This window comes from Lepisosteus platostomus, chromosome 12, assembly GCF_059453375.1.
Source record: "Lepisosteus platostomus isolate fLepPlt1 chromosome 12, fLepPlt1.hap1, whole genome shotgun sequence".
Lineage (NCBI taxonomy): Eukaryota > Metazoa > Chordata > Actinopteri > Semionotiformes > Lepisosteidae > Lepisosteus > Lepisosteus platostomus.
In genome coordinates, this window is record NC_142622.1 from 18,264,024 (window position 1) to 18,282,142 (window position 18,119).

Consider the following 18,119-nt stretch of genomic DNA (forward strand, 5'->3'; position numbering starts at 1 on the left):
GCATTTGCGATTGTGTTTACAAAGTACAAATTCCGATCAATGTTTGAAATTTCATGCTTGAAAGCCTAACTGCGATGCAAACAGAGAACTAATTGTAAGAGATGAATTCTTGACAGAACCTCATCAGGAACGTAGTGCACTTTTTCCCCCAAAGTCAAGAGTTTATACCAGATAGGAAAAGAGACAGTCAACAGAAGATTGTAGAATAGAATAATAATGTCCAGGGAGAAGAACCTTTTATCCCTAAACAGCAGGTTTCTTTTCCTGGTTATCTTTATCTCACCCAAAAAGAGAGGAGACTGTGATTTTGGACTCCAGGGGCAAAGTGAAAGAACAATAGTAGTAATAATAATAATATAGAGATGATCCCAAGTTAACAGTGACAAATAGCAAAAAATTATTCAGTCATCAAATTCATTGCTAAACCCGAAAGATCACCATTTTAAAAATTAAAAGATTTAGTTTTTAACCAAATGCATATTAAAAAAATCCTTCAAAGTCTACAGTATAAATGTTTTAGAAAAGTACAAGTAACAAAATAGAAACTCTAAACTGTATCTAAATATCAGTGCTTTATAGCAATCCATAGTTAGCTGAGGAGTTGTGGATTTCTGAAATAATAAAGATACAGTATCTTCGACTACCTTTGAAAGAAAACTGTAAATATACTGTGGTTATGGAGCTACCAGAGAGAATATTCATATTTTTAAATATATAAATCTTTGTTCCAAATACAACAGTTTGTGTGCATCTTTTGCATCTATTCTTATTCGATCAAGTGGGGTCAGAGTAAGAGTGCAGTAAGAGTTTAGCACAGCACATTAATTTCAAATTCCCTACAATGCAATTTGAGTAAAATTAAGTTTCTTACCAGTCAAAAAGAAACTGTTTTAAAGGATTCCATACAATGTTTACAAAATGACATCATTATCCACTTCATTCCACTGTTTATTATTACTATTAACATTATTTCTGAAATTCATCACTGTAAAGACCACAGACAGTGACTTCAACCGAGCACCCAGACATCTCCCCTGTAATTCAGACAAATCAAGGACTGTTGCCTTCTCATTCTTATTCATGCTAATGTCTGCACAGGATAAATCTTAGCCAGTAATTAAGAACCATTTATTTAAGCTTGCTTGTTAAATTAAGAGCCTGTCGTTAAAGCTTTAAGAACCAATTTGATTAAAGCCATCCCCCAATATTACTGTTGGAAATCTGAACTAAACCAAAAACCCATAGTTTATGTTCAGATAATAAAAACTGTCTAAAAGAAACCACAAGATTATTTTTAATATTCAAAAAAAGGGTGGCATTTTTTAAATATTTAATAAAATAATCAGAATCAAATCACAAGGAACACTAAAAAATATTCTAAAAAGTATTTAGTATTAAGTATTAAATGTAATTTAATAGCGGAACTTATTTTAAACAACAATGACAGATTAAGCCATTAAAAATTCTTCAATTTAGAGAACTGTTTATCTCAATATACCAATATCACTGGTCTACATGCAGTAAACTGCGTGAGAAATTTTAATGTTATTGTTTTATTTGGCTTACTACTTCTGAAGTTGATGCTTGATACTCCAATATCATGTAAACTAAATCAAAATCAAATATAAAAGAAAATGCAACACACGCACAGCTGTTGAAATAAAAAATGATACAACCAATTCATTAGGCATCTGCATCTCAGTCTTCAGGTACTATTTTTAGAGACTGCATATCTTTTAATTTACATAAAACAAATAACTGCATATTATTTTTTTTAAACCGCTGAGAAAAGATGAGTACAAAATGATTCTTCTCACTGTGTTCATAATCCAAGTTGAAGTTTAAGCTCATATTGTTAATTGTCACTTTGATTACCTACTGAGAACTGTGCCTTATTAGACATCTAAATGTTGATTACAAAGATGGTAGGTGAGGAAACAAATCAAAGTTGCACAACGCTCTGAAGATAATAGGGAGAATGTGATCTATAAAGTTAGCACTACTGTACTTCTCTGCCTCTTTTCCTGATCTTATGCACTGGTTTTAAAATCCGATTTGTACGACAAGAGAAAGAAACGGAAAAAATCATCAAGATTGCTCACAAAAGAGAAGAAAATGTCAAACAAAAAATAAGCAGATCACCCCTTTGACATAACAGAAATTATAATTGAGAAGATTGTAAAATAAAATGGAAAAAAAAATGCAGAAAGCACTAAACAAGAAGAAAATACTTCTCTACGGCAGAGAGACTTTGAGAAGGAGGAGAAAATTAAGAAGAGGATTGGATGTCAAGAGGAAGGCTGACAAGCTGCCAGCAAGTACATTTTGTTTGGGTGCCCAAGTCTGGATGAATTTGGTGTCACAATCAAAGTACCTGGACCCTGGTGTAAGTAAAGTCTAGCAGAACCCCATATTTTATTCATTAATGCCTGTATATTTAGCAGCTTGCAGAGCTAACAACCTGAAAGGACATGGTTGAGAGAGAAGCACCTGAAACCATATCTGACCTGAAGGCAGCATTTTCACACTGTGCTCCTTGCAGCGAGCCCGTGCCTGCACCCACTCATTGCCCAGTAATTGTGTTTCCATCGAGTGCATTCTAAATTAATGACGCTTTCATCTGCAGTGTTTCGAAATCACATGTCACTGCCATAAGAGAAGAGTTCCCATTAAAGCAAATTTGACCCCCACCATTATACAGACTTGCTATTGGATATCCTGGCCACAGAGCCCAAAATGTGTTTGCGTTAAGATTGTGTGTAGATTTTGTTGAACCCACAGTTATGCCACACCGCCAACTTGGCATCATTCTTTTTTCCTGGAAATACCAGTACTTGCTTTTCATTCAAAAACCATCCAAAACAAGGACAAATCCTTAAAGAAAACACCTTTAGCATTTTCAGTAACATGCACTGCAGTCCTTTTTGGATAATATAATGACATATTCTAGTATTAGCAAAAGAATAAATGTAAAAATACAGTTTTTACATTAAATGAATCTCATCTTAAATAACTGTCACAAGCCTTTTCTTGTGTAAAAAGGTGGAATCTCTTCTTTGTAAATTACAAAACATATTACTCTACTTTTAAGCTTTCTTATATGTGCATTCCTCCAGACATCACTGGAATGAATTAACTATTAGAATCCTATGCAGAGAATGTTAACACTGTTGTATTGAAGATTTATTAAAAACCATTTTTTTATTACTAGATAAATGTAATACTTTATTATTGAAGCCTGCTTAAAATCTATGAGCATGAATTAGAATCTGAATGTCCTGGTGTAAAAAAACAGAGGTTAAGAAAAAATGAGTGTCACATGCGGAATAGGTAGGACACAGACACAGGTCTTCTCTGTGACAGAAAGCGGAGAGAGAAATACATAAATCTTCTTTAACAATCTATTTTCCATCATACTTATTCACTGGGGGCACCTCAAAGTGGTCTTTACCCTTTCTGTCAATGGGTGCCCTCATCCATCAATTTCATAGAGAATTATACCAGGGATCAATGTAGTTCAAGACCAGAAAGCATTCAGAGGGCTCTTGTAAACGCTTCACTAGGTTCTCCTATCATTCACTTCATACAGAGCTCACATCAGGAGAGGCGTTTGTTAGACGCCTGTCCTCGTAATGCAGCCGTCTGCTCACACACACACCTCCCTCAGTTCAAAAAGCATTTACCATTTACCACAATGTTTTATTATTCTTTAAAATGGAAAATTCTGAGTAGTTTACTGAATCTGAAATTCCAACAGCGCATTTTAAGGCACTGCGGCAACATAATGTTTAACGAGAGCAACTTGTAATTAATTTACGCAGAGTAATGAAATCCTGTGCGCGAATGGAATACAAAGAAAGTCATGTCCACAGGTTCTGGCTTCAGCTTGTTTATCAAAACTTAACAAATAAAGTGTCTCTCTGTCCTGAGCGAACAGGCACAACCAGCAACATTCACATACCAACAAATACATTATATTTAGGGAGTGCTGAAAAAAACTGTTCAACAGTTCAGATCACAATATCTTTCACATATAACAGCAAATTACATCACAAGTTGCCAAAAGTATTAATTTACCACCAAAGAAAAAAATATTTTGTAAGCAGAGACAAAAACATTTAAAAAAACATAAAAACATACACTATTCTAAATAAAAATAAACAGCAACATTGGTTCCAGATTGCATAAACCAAAGTCAATGAGGTCTCACTGCAGGAATTAAGAATAAATACAAAAGGAAATATTTCCTATTAATCATTTTTAAAATTCCTGTTTTTATTTTTAATTTTCAAGGTGTCATATTTCCAGTTTCGATAAAACAACAGCCAAAGCCCACACCATCTCAAAGAAACCAATTCTGAATGCAAAACTAATGACCAAAGTAAGAAAAGGTACATATCTTTGTTTTTGAAGCCAGTTTCCTTTTCAGAATAGATCTTGGGTGATTTAAAAAAAACAATCAAACATCCCACTTCACAGGCTTTTTGCAGACTTCTTGAGCTGTGGGAAAAATGCTTGTGTGCTTTCCTCCAATTGGTAAAGAAATACTCAAATACACTGTGGTAGTCCAACTCTCAAGAAAGCATTTATTCCAAAAACTGCGATAATATAATGGCCAAATACACAGGTGTGTTTGTAAAAATATGTAAATTGAGATAGTGTGGTCAGAGTTTAAATTCAAGCATCATGTATGCTTAAAGGCCATAATACAAGCTACATTGATATAAATACTACACACAGAAAACAAACTCAGGATTTAGTCACTTCTGAAATTGTACAGCAAACAGAGTATCACCTTATAAATATCTCACTGGAATAATTGTGCTGATGTGAACATACTTCCCTTAAACAACTGTATGCATGTGAAGACTATAAGTCCAACAGTTAAGCTTTTGCCTGGAGGTTTCAAGTTCAAGTCCTATTTCTGCCACACACCCGTTATGTTAAGGGATAAGCAAGTTACTTTAAGCTCGTTAAGCTTCATCCCACAAAAATACATTAACAGAAAACCTAAGGAATAAAACTATAATTTCTGCATACAGTAAATACAATGTTAACATACAACACATTAACCTAAAAACTGGTGCTAAAAATTAAGCAAAGATTCAAATACAAAACAGAAACTATACTTTACGTAAGCCACTGGTTTCATACTAATATTTCTGTTCCAGCTTAAAATGTAACAGAGGATGTATTTAACCTCCATTTCATTTCAGTAACATCCAAGAAACACTGTCTCTATGCACAGCACTTAGAATCTAACATAAACAGTATGAGAGAGTACATAAAAAATTTGAGAGCAACAAGCTACAGTCAATCAGCAGCTGGTTTCTTTCAAACGAGGAGCAGAGTAGTGCATACTACGTGTGTTACAATGGCTTCAAGAGAGGGATGTAAAAACCATGTCAACTATTCATCAATAATTACATTTCACATGGAAGAACACTGCAGAAAAGGTTACCATTCTACACAGAGACTGAGATTAGCAGATACTGATATAACAGTAGCTTAACAGCTTTAGGATGCCATGTTAGAAGAACAACAACCAAAAGGAGGGCAGTGATAGAGGTCCAAAGATGACTTCTCTTAACCAGCTCACATCATTCCAGATTCCATTAAAGTATCAGGTACAACCCAGTCAAAACTGTTATTTTTGTTTTATATTCAAGCATTTTGTATTTGATATCAAAGATTAATATGAATGAAAAAGGACAATATGTTGTTTTTGGATAATTCCATGCATGCTTTTGATCATCTTGGAACTAAAACATACTTTGTGTTAAACCCAGTGAATTCAAGTGACTACCACATTAACTTACTAAATACAGTGTAACACAGTATTACAGTCACAGTGTAAAAGTCAGTATCTGGTAGCATACCCTAATGGAGCAATTATTGCATGAAGTCTGCTACCCATGAAGCTCATCTGACTGTTTGTGTTTTGAGATGCTTTACTGCAGCCACTGAGTCCTTGCCTATTCTTGGAAAGCTCTGATTTTTTTTTTGTCATCATGCAAAATGCTTACAAAATTGGATTTAAATCGGACTTGGCCAGTCTAAGATTTTCCACTACCTAAATAAGCAGGATATTTCCAGATGCTCCAGAAAATGGCTTCTGCTTGAGAAACATACAATATAGCAATTGCTGGCAATTTATAATTCATAAAACTGGTTCTAAAGGGTGTCATGTGTGTCCAAGCCATGACATTAACAATCCATGCCTCAGAGGTTGCTTGATAAAAAATGAGTCAGGATCATTTTCATTTTTCAATATTCAATTTGATATAATATCAATATTATATAATATTATGTTATATCACTCAAATATTGTTCAAAATTACATTTTTACATTGCTTTTAATTAGGTTTATTTTCAATTAATTTATTATTAAGTCTTCTGTACTTAAATATCATTTTAGAAAGACTATGAATCTGGACAAATCAAGAGTTTATCAGCCTAATCACAACCACTACCACAAGAGGAAAGGTGGAAGGAAACTAAAGTACCTGGATAAAGCCTACAAACCCACAGGGAGAACAGACAAACCCAACACAGAAAGTACTCCACTCTGGAATCGAACACTTGCACATGGAGCTCCTGTGAAGAAGCAACTCTAACTGAAAGGTCACTGTGATATCCCTAAAACACCACATTGAATTTTTAAAATATAATTATTTTGAAAAACTTTTTTATTTCACCTATTCATTTTTATTTCTAGGGGATTCTCTTCTGTTTTTTTAAAGTTGAAGCTTTTAAGCTATTTTCTATAGCTCAGTTCATGGAGCAGCGTCAAAACTTCATACATAGTGTACATGCACACAAACAAATAAGTCTGCAAAATAATCCTAAAAATAAAATAATTTCATTACAACTAGTAATTAAGGGTCCTGTAATACAACATTACCGATTTCAAAAACTTAAAGTATGATGAATGTAAAGGTTACACTATCTTAGCTTCACTACATGGTCAGATGCATTCCTTAAAGTCAGCATTTAATTTGCAGCTGCCTAATGTAAATTAAGTACGCATAATTATGCCCATCTTCTCACTCAAGCATTGTTTCCAATGAATTTTTTACTAAGGCGACCATTAGCTACAACTAATGCCAGTTAAGCCTCAGCAAAACTGAATTATTAAATCTGTCTGCCTATATCCTGTTACAGCCTACTTATGAATACTTGATTTTATTTTGTATAATTGACAAGGGGTGTCAGGAGCGGATCGCTTTGATGGCAATAGACTTTAAGATCAGCTGACATATTTGTCACAAAAGACAAGCCATGCCAAGTGAATTAATTGAAGGGTCATTGTCAGAAGGTTCATGTGAACCTATCATAAACTGTTAATAAAGTACTGTGTAATATTAGTAGCCAGCATGCTAGGTATAACAACGCTGAAATATTAGTATACACATCAACAAAAGACAGAATACATTGACTTTGGAGACATAATACCAGATCATTTACCAGCATCTTAATTGTTTAAGCCTTTATATAAGAGCCGAAATGACAGTGATGTGTGCAGTTTTCATGGTGAGCTCAAGATAAAATGGTTGTAGTGTGAAAGGCTACATCTGCATCACAGCCAGGTTTAGCCTCTGCATCAGGACAACTTCTTAAACAAACAAATAATACAATGCAAACATTTCGGGCATAAAGACATCAACCAGAATCCTGCTAGAAGGCATATTGGCATTTATAAGAGATTGATGAAAATTACTTCCAAAGCATTTATTTCTCCTAATACCACTGAAAGAAGAGTGTGCACTCAAGAGATATTTGATCTGAATTAGGAAACTGATGAAGCAATTGATTAATTGGAATTTAAGCCATCAGTCACTAGAGCCATCAGCAGCATCATTTACATTCTAAACAATCAGCTGATGGGCCAATAGGACACCAAGTATTAATACACAGTCAATATGATACCACTGAACTCATCACAATTCCTTATTGACAAGCACAATGACGCTTTTAATCCAGGCTTGATCAAATTGCATATATTTCGGGATTTCCACACTGATTCAATACGTCTTATGAATTTTTAATCTTGGGGAATGCATTACAGATTTCTCCCTTTATTTCTTTTTAACAAGGCGTAACAAAGGCCAGACCATTTCAGCTTGTACGATTTGAACAATGCTGGTCATGCAAAACAACTGCCTTTGCTTACAACTGGTTTGCTTGGATATATAATGTTTTTCCAGTTCTATGCATCTTCAAAACCGAAGGAGAGTTCTTTTTTTATTCTTTACATATTATTTTTATTATTTCCAAACACACTCAGATGCTACAAAGTGCAGACAGTAGTAAGCCTTATTAGAAAACTGACCAAGGTCCCAAATCTCTACTTGCTGTGGGTCAGGCGGACTTTGCTGCATCAGGTTAAACTAGGACATTTAACCCTTTCAGAACAAAGCCTTACACATGATCCAAGAAAAAAGGCAAATGTAAGCAGGGAAGCAGTATAAAGTAATCAAACTGTGAATTATCCACAGGTCTGGAGACCTGATCTGTGATATATCAATTTTTCATGTTTTATAGCCTCAGATTCGCTCCATGTAGCGTATCTTACAAGTTGACAATATGCCAATAGTGCACTCTCTCAGCTGACATGACGAGAAGTCAGTCTCCATTTCTATGCTGTAAATGCTGCATAAGGTGATTAATCTCATATTACCTTCATCTCCTCAGGCTTTGGCAATATGGCACCCACACACAGACCGCCTGGGAGGAAGGGGTACCCAAAAGAGCCACAGAAGTGACAAGCTGAAGATAATGACCATCCAAAGACGTAAGTAGTAAACAGTAAATATATATAAAGGATATTAACAAACATTGACACAAATCATGATGGTCATAGTGCCATATAAGCACTATATGTCTGCACTCCATGTCAATTCCAAAATCTGGAATTAAAATGACAACCGACTGTGAATCTTTTTATGAAACCTCAGATAACGGCACCTTCCAGGTAATGATAATACAACTGTGCTTAATTATGATTCATATTAGCTAGTCACTATTTTTCTGAGATTCTCATTGCATAATCCCTTATGTCTCAGCACACTCTCACCGGCACAAGATTTGCTTGATGAGGAGCCCAGTCATTGAAAAAATTCAACCTCTTTATAATTGCATGACAAAGTGTAATGTAGTTTGTCTGCTTTACCATATAGGAACGAAACTTTGACTACAGTTACAAGAAGGACGTTATTACTGCATCAAGCAGATCACATTATCTGTGGCATTTCATAACCTCCTTATTATGTACCCTAAAGTTAATAATTCATTACCTTTGTCAAATCAAACAGATGGATAATTTTCAATCCAGTAGTGCCCTTCTCCCCAATTCTCCTTTGTAAAGTTCAAATTAGACATTGTGATATTTCCTGAAGTACTCTGTTAATTCAATATCTATTGTGCGGTTTTTAGTTCACAGCAACATCCGCAATATACCGAAGCAATACAATTCTGTGGCTTGAGATGGGTGTCAAAACATTTCTAGCCCGAGTTAAATCAAACTCTGAAACTAGGATAGAAAACTGGTTTGGGGAAAAAATGAAAAATTGTTGGCAGTCATACAAACCCTAAAGATAAACTTTATCCGACTGTACGTGCAAAACTTCACTCAAGCCATTTGTTATTCTCTTAAGTATTACGTTTTCAAAGTTTCTTAGTTTCCAGACAGGTAGGTTTGAGAGTAAGATTTTCCTTGTGTAGATAGTGGCTGTCGGAAAGAGGAAAGTTGAATCCGGTTTTAAGGTTTTGTGAAAGAAGGGACTGCTGGTAAATCTAATGTTATAAGCAATTTTGTTGTGGTACAAGGCAGTTAAGAGAACTAAAGTACTTATGAAAAATCTAATATATCCAATAGGTTTTAGAAATATTGATCTTGGGGTCTTTCTCCAACCAAGGGGAAAAAGAAAGAAAGCAAGTGATAGAATGGTGTTTTCATGGTTATCTTTAAGCTTGCACTTTTCTCACACTGATAAAAAAGTGTTTCTTCTGTTAGAAACAGCTGCTGCCAAAACACACAGGATTCCTGTGCATAGGCTTCTTATTTATTGTGACCTGAGAGTTACATCACTGCTAACAGTGGTATTCTCTGGAACCAGCTTGTAACAAAGTATTTTTTTTCGTATGGCTTCATAATTGGGATCATCACATTTATACAAGCGAAAAAGGTTGCATCCACATATGTTGTACATCAGGTAGGGATGAGAGTAAAGGGACATTTGGATTTAGTTTTAAATCATAAGGATAACTCCTCCTGAAGCTGGTCTTGTGGACTATACTGTAAAAAAAAAGTAGAGACACTTCTCAGTGTGTACGCTTTACAAATTTTAGATTGAACATAAAATTGGGAGATTGAAACTTCCTGATTTCTAAGTGAAAAGGAAAACTTCAGGAACAAACTTTGGCACTGTGTGTCTGGAGCATGACTCCCACTGGCTCAGACACAGCTCTATATATTCAGAGAAAAACATCCCAGCTCCATACAATTACACTAATTAATTGTCATTAACATGGTGGACTATTTACAAGTTAATGTGTTTTGGACTCCAAACCTGTTTGTGATTTTCTTTAACAGGAAAACAAAATACAGCAGAGGTATTTAAAGTATCCGGGTCCAGGGGTTGGAGAGAAAACACTGAGCAGTAATGGCTGAGAAATCCAATGAATTTCAGTAGTATAACAAGAGGTTAGAAATAAAAAAAACATTTATGAGAAATGCTTAAACTGTCGTGCATGTTTTAGCAATTTCTTGTTAATTCTGTTACTGAGAGTGTATGGGAGTGTAACTGACATTGCCCACCACTGGTCTGTAATGAGGTTTCTTCATAGATGACAAGTGTACTGGCCCTTACCATTTCTCTCTGATGTCCTCAGGAAAATCATGTCAGCTGGAATCCTCTGGTTCTGAAATAAAATGAGTTTTGAAAAATTGTAACACAAATTTACAAAACAGCTGCCACCACAACATCTGAATGTTCAGCTGACGCACACAAAAGGCCAAATCTGTGACTTCTGGTAACAGACTACTTTAGAGGAGCTATCAGAAACTAGATAACTACCACTATGCAAGTGGATCATCGGCTTTAAACATGATCATATTCAAGCTGCCAACTAAGTCTGGTATAAATCCATTACACTGGAGTCTCAGGTTACTTGTATCATGCCAACAAACTTGCTTTAGTACAACATCAACAAGTGACAGAAACCAGAAGGAAGAAAAAAAGAACTTGCTTCAAACGAAAGACAAAATCATTCGATCAAAATATAAATGTTTATTAATATATGGTTTAGGTCTTTACATCCAGTCTAAGAGTGAGATTATCACTTTCATCATGCTGTATGTTCTGTATTTTCTACATTATGAAAAACATTATCTAGACTATTACTTTATATAGATGATTACTTTCAGTTTTAACTGGGCACTTCAAGGACAAAGCAATTAATTCACCACAATACTTTAAAGTCTGCTTCAGATTGGCACACCATATGACACAAATTATATGTGAGTAGAAAATCAGCACCAGTGTTGTGCTGGGCCTAAGATTTTCAAAACAAGAACTCATTATTCTTTTATTATTAATAAGAATAAGAATTTTATAATACCTAAAAAAATATATTTGAGCACCCGCACTTTTACTTTTCTTGGTCAGTTTCATGGAGTTCACACAGTTCAGCAACAACCTGTTTCCTACAATTATTACCTTCCTTTATTTTTCTTATTGGGATCTATGAAGCTTAAATTATTTAAGCTATTCCAGAAGATAATGAAGACTCATGTTATTCAATTTACTCAAAATCTATGACAAAAGACTGAAAACTTGCTTACAGCTCTTAACTCTGACGATTTCTGTCAGAATTGACAGATGATTCCAACTGGTCACCACCTTCTTGTGGCGACTGCAGTGACTGTTTGCAATTGCTGACTGATCCCCTCTAGAATGGCAGGTATGTTTTTAACTGACCCAGTCAACATAACTGGCTTGATGGCGAATAACAAGCACCACCTTTACAATAATTAAGCCCAAACAAGAGAGAGAAAAAACTTAATTACCTTTTCAACAATTATGAGGTCTCCGACTTGTATGTCAGAGCTCTTCACTTGAACTTTACCTAGAAGACATCAATACTGACATCAGTGACATTTTAAATGACAAATGATAAAAGAATCTCACAGTTTTAAATATTGAAACTGTATTTTAAAATTCCATGCAAAGCAAATTCATCAAAAGCATAAATATAGAGGTTTTTGAGTTTCATCGTTCAAAAAAGTGAAAACAAAATGTTTGATTATGGTCTTTAGTTTGTGAAAATGACCCTAAAGCCCACACAACAGTCCTATGCTTTTTCTTTCACCTCATCTTTCTCTCAGAGATTGATTGCATTCTCCCATGCAAATGTAATACTCCTCCATTATGATCCCTGATCTGGGACCCAGAACAAATCAGAGACACACCAGGTCACTGTCAATTATATCCATTTAATACCCACTTATGTCTGCTACAAATCAGTTCCCAGTGAAGATTACATCTTGCTTTTGGGGTCAGAGATATCACACTGGAGACCCAGAGAATGCTTTCCTCAGTAATCTCAGGAATATAGGCTGGAAAAATGTGAAGTTCAATCCTATTAACACACGTTGTAGGCTGCATTTCTTTCCAGGTTTTCGGATGTCTCCATAAAGCTGGCCAGTTAAAGTTTATTTTAACAAATAACAAACAGTTCAGATTATTTTTATGATGGAGAACATTAAGTTTATACTGTGGTCATTGCTCTGTGAGTCAATGTTGTTCAGTTGCACAAAGAAAAGAAAGACCAGCCTGCAGGGGAAAAACACTCTCACATGAGGGTTAATTTTCACATTGCATATACACTGTGAGGCCAACGTGCAGCACGCCTTCAGTTTACGTCATGTTCCCCCTTTTTAAAACGAAATGCAGATGCTGTCAAATTTAAGACAACTAGTCTAACAGTACAGTATGTGTAAATTCACTGCCCAACAGAATGTGCTGATGAACAGAAGTAGCAACATACTACTACTTCTACTATTAACTCTGGCTTACAGGTGGACCAAAGGAAATGTTTATCCTCATCAAAGTAAAACAAGTAACATGTTTTGGGCACTGTCACATTGCAAACATGGTCTTCTTACCACATCGACTGACAGTATTTACGTTAAAAGGGGAAAGATAATAAAAAGGCTCCTGACTTGTTTTAATGTAACACTGATGGATTATGCACTACACTGTAGCACAACTGTTGAACACAATTTTTTTATTTCTTATTCCAACAAGTGTACTGAGTGCATGTGTGTTCATTTAAATCTCTAAGAGACCTTTTTAAACTATTTTAGTTTAAACTATTTTTTTGTGAGGTTGTGACACAGGGACTTATGCTTCAGAAAATTCCACTAACATCCTTTAACATGAGGCTGAATACCAGGTCGTGTTTTTAACTGCTGTAGATCTGAGATTATCCTTATGAGTATATACCTTTGCTGCGAAAGTGACACTCTACCAGTTATCTGCTTTATGATCACAAGGCAAACAAGAGGATATGGGAGAAAGAGTCCTGTTACTAAACAAGGTGGTGCTGAGATTTTCTGTTTTATGCTTTATTCTATGACAAATTGAAAAATGCTAATCAACGTTTATAAATGTATGCAATCAAACAGAATAACTCAGTGACACATATACAGATAGAAAAAAATAGAAAAACAATCTTTACCACACTTTTCTTTCTATACAGATGAAGATGGACTTTGATATGAAACACCTTGCAACACCATTTAAACATTGTGCACATCACAAAATCCGTTGCCTCTTTTTCCGTCTTATTGGCAATACTGAGGTAAGAAATGCATTTTATGGTGTTCCTGTTTAATCATATAGAACATTATCTAAGAAATATTTAGTGGTCTTCATTTTAGAAGAAAATGATTATGCAGAAAGATCCCAACAAATATCAGCTGTTATTTTTTTACCTTTCAATTCATTTTTTTACAATTATTTAACTTTTCTCACAAGTCTGTCTTCTGTCCTGCTCTTTGACTTTGCCCTAGAATTTTGGTTTGTAAGCTTAACACATTTAATCACAGTGAAACAAAATCTAGTTTTTAAAAACTCTTGTGCATAAGGCACTTTTGTGCTATACAGATCAAATACATTTGAGGTCAATATAGTTCTGACATTTAAGGTGCTTGCAGATTTAGGAAAAGAAAAAAATGTAATTTATAATTTTCCAAAACCTATTTTTTTTTTATTCACATACAAATATAGCAAAGTGATTTAAAATTATTTAGGCTCATCAGTTTTATTGTTATTACAGATGAAAAGCAAAAAAAACTTCATAGTTTTATCACTTTAATGATTATCAGGAAAATTCTTTTTTCTCTCCAGCCTTGTAAAACTATGTTAACAAAGTTGTGACAAGTACAGGCAATATGACTGAGAGTAATTTCTACTAGTTGTATTGAATTGCATGTCTCTGAAACATTAAACCATTTTGTAACAGGGTACTGCCACTTAAGATAGCCAGATAGACATGCTGATAGACAGTTTAATATATATATTGCTGAGATATCCAGGCCACTCACCGGAAAATAAAGAAAAACTCAATCTCATTGATGTAAGAGCTGCCCTGGTGTATTTTTAAATGTGCACAAACTCATTTAGACAAAACACGACTTTGACTGTCATTATTTTTTTGTTTTCTATTTTTAGACCCGATCAGATAGCACCAGATAAAAGTGTAAGCATTACGTTTTCCAACCTCGTACTGTGAGCTTGCTGTACAACTGGGAGTTCATCTCCTTGTCCCTCCGACAGCGGCGTACCTCATCCACAGCCTCACGCACCATAGTGACTGCCAGGACAAAGCCCTGCAGGACAGAGCACCACAAGGATGCACAGCAAAGAGCATTAAAAAGTTATAAACATTGTCATTTTTTGTGTTTCAGATTTGCTATACAAGAACCTGTTAAAGTCAGCACGTTGTTTTAAATTCTGGATGACATCATATAAGACCATGCCTGAGGAGGCCAAATGTTTTCTAGATATCTTTTAAAAAATGCATACACAATTAGGTAGCAAAGGTTGACCATAATTAACCTGTTTTAGCAAGAAAGTAATTGCTAGAGGCAATTCTTAATAAGTCCTAAAACCCATATTAGTCTCTTCACTTCATCTACAACAACTCTTGTTAGCAGGTATCGCAGGTGCTTTAAAAAAACGTATATTACAGAACTCTCTCGCATCTGGCTTACCAACGGCCCAGCTGTGGTTAAAGTCTTTTTAGGGATGTTGAACGTTTGGAAGAAACCACATTCAAATGCAACAGAGCTTGCAGAGATAATCCAGTGGTATCAACAGCACAGGCGCTTTCTGTGGCCATAAAAATACATTCCTGTTGCATCTTTGTGAGAGATGTGTCATTATAAATAGTTCTGAAGAACAAAACATGCCTTTTCAAAAACTGTAAATTAAAGCAAGATGTAATGCTACTGCTGTGCTCAGGGAATGACTATTTTATTGCTTTTGCTTCATTTTAAAGGTTGAAAATGGGTAGTCTGCAAATGCATAGTTTTCTTAATAGAGAATCGTATACTCCAGAAACTAGCACACAAATTACACATACACCCATTAAAAAAGGAAGGAAAACAATATAACTACTTTGTCCAAAACCTTTCTTAAAAGGCTTCCAATCATGTGTTTCTTGGCTGGTGTCAAGGGACATGCTCAAGTAATGTTGTTTTTACTGACGCAGGAGCAGAAAAAACACCTCTTTTCTTGTTTCTTTCTGCGTCACTTTGATCTCTGAGCAAAGTTCGAAGAGAGGTGCTTTCAGAACTTTACAGCATAAAATGACATTAAACACGCATGCCAGTAAGATAAATATTTGCAAGCCATGAGAACAAAATTTTAGATGTACTTAATAGAATCTCAAAAGCCTTACTGCATAACAGAAACTAAACTCAAAAAATAAATATCGATTATTTCATTCCAAACACAACTAAAGGCTTAGGAAATGAGCCATAAAAATATTTAAACTGTCAAAGTTGGCAGTATTTGGTCATCAAGAAAAGTGTTTGTTTTTTTAAGAAAATATTTCACCATTAGTCTTCTTCCTCTGTTGTGGCAGAAGTGCATATGGCGGCAGTACAAAATATGGGTTGTTACATTTACACATCTAATTAAACAAGGGCCCAACAATTTTTAAATCAAAAAGATGAAATGTAATTGAAAACTTCAACATAATTAATACTTGTAAGCCAAGGCCTTGGAAAATTACACATCTGAAAACTCTTCCCAGCAGGGTACATGAGATTTATAAATCCTACTGTTTTAATAACGGTAATTATATTTAAAGAATTTTTACATGGACCTGAAAAGGTTTATGAATGTTTTATGTACACTGACAACCTTATTTTCTATGGTGTTACCCTTTTTTTGTATATGGATCTGAAACTTTTTTGCAACAGTATGAAATTCCTACATAAACAAATCAATACAGATACAAAAAAATATCACAGGCACAATTAAGGAATAATTAAATACAAAAGTAATGACAGACTATAAAATACCCATCTATAGTCAAATGTAAAATATCAACTGCCTTTTCTACATACCAATTATTACACAAGGTCAACAACAGCTAGGCAAAGTTAATAGTGTTTGTCAGTGGACTGAGGTGTGCTGTCTAATCCCAAATGAAAAAGGTCAGTGAAATATGTATTCCCAATGATTTATTTATGACACTGAAATGTGATCACTTTCTTAACAAAAAAGCCTGACTGATTAGCCATTTTCATCTCTGAAAAACTAAAATATATATTTTTTAATTTGGTTAACTTCAAAGTCAGCAGTGTTCAAAATTAACAACTTAGTACAGATTCTATCAAAAATAAAGATTTTATCTTGCGTCAAACGGACTGACACAAGACAACTGTTATGTAATTGATACCCCAGCTGTCATGGGAATTATGGATTTTCTTGGGTGATGTCTAAGATAAAAACACAGCTGACATTCAGTAAAGGGGGATGTCGAGCAACCGAAACAGAAAGATTAAAAGGGATGCAAAACACGAATGAATGAATGAATGCCCCGAGTACACGGAGTGATTCACACAGCCGCCTCTACGAATAGGACTGGTATCCAATGAGTCTGTCTGGAGAAAGAGCAAATTGCCAACACACATATACATAGCATATCTAAAGCAATCTGATGTGCATTTACCAAAGGTGCCCAATAAGTGTAAAGGTATCCGATTTTCAGCGATGGCACAAACTGTGAACAGGACACCACCAGGAAATACAGATTCAGGAATAGCTTGAACTGCTGGTACAAAACCTAAATGAAAAAAAGACATAGAAAAACAATTAATTGATACAGTGAACATGTACACAGATACAGCATCCTTCTAGAGTAACATGAACAGTTCCAAACCAGACAGCTGACATATATCTAGTTGTGATTAAGCAGAAGCATGTTACACATTAAAGTGGAAAAAGATCCATTAGTGTTTGTTACTTCCTGCGTGAGCAGCAGGTAATGCATTAACCTGATTAGGACAGAACCAGTTTTTAAATTACAGCCTCATCCAACCTCTCATTGAGAGTGGGCTGTAGAAGTGAGAATTACAGGTGCTGATCAAGGAGTTTAATCCTTTATTTAACCAGATATGTCAATTGAGAACAATTTCTCATTTACAATTAATTTGGGAACTTGATTAACTTTAATTTGCAATTACATTCCCACAGATGTTCCACAGAGTGTGTGTGCAAATGCTACAAGACCCCCAAGAAAAGAATAAGTATATGCAATACAGTTATATTTTTAAAGTCTGGAACTGGAAGCTTAACACTGAAAATAAAAGAAAAGAAGATAAGAAAAGAAGATAAGTTAAAACTGGAAGATAAACCTTGATATCACGTAGGCTTCTCACAAATGTGGATTATTCCCTAATTCTGAGCAGATGATTCAGTGTTGTTCAGCATTCATTTCTTGCTCTTTAGAGAAAAATGAAAATCTGAATGCTTCTGGAACAGCGAGTCACAATTGTGCTGGACCTTTTTTTTACTCTGCTTTTCCTTTACAGAGTATCT

General features: G+C 34.9%; 1 protein-coding gene across 4 annotated transcripts in view; it reads right to left on the reverse strand.

Moving 5' to 3' along the window:
- atp9b (ATPase phospholipid transporting 9B) overlaps positions 1 to 18,119 on the reverse strand; it is a 149,767-nt gene that overhangs the window by 101,474 nt on the left and 30,174 nt on the right. For all 4 annotated transcript variants that reach the window (XM_088601272.1, XM_088601270.1, XM_088601269.1 and 1 more), the window contains 4 exons: positions 17,251 to 17,364; positions 14,788 to 14,896; positions 12,071 to 12,129; positions 10,872 to 10,923 (listed from right to left, as the gene is read on the reverse strand). In XM_088601272.1, coding sequence (XP_088457398.1) covers positions 10,872 to 10,923; positions 12,071 to 12,129; positions 14,788 to 14,896; positions 17,251 to 17,364 — 334 coding nt within the window. The remainder of the gene's footprint in view (positions 1 to 10,871; positions 10,924 to 12,070; positions 12,130 to 14,787; positions 14,897 to 17,250; positions 17,365 to 18,119) is intronic.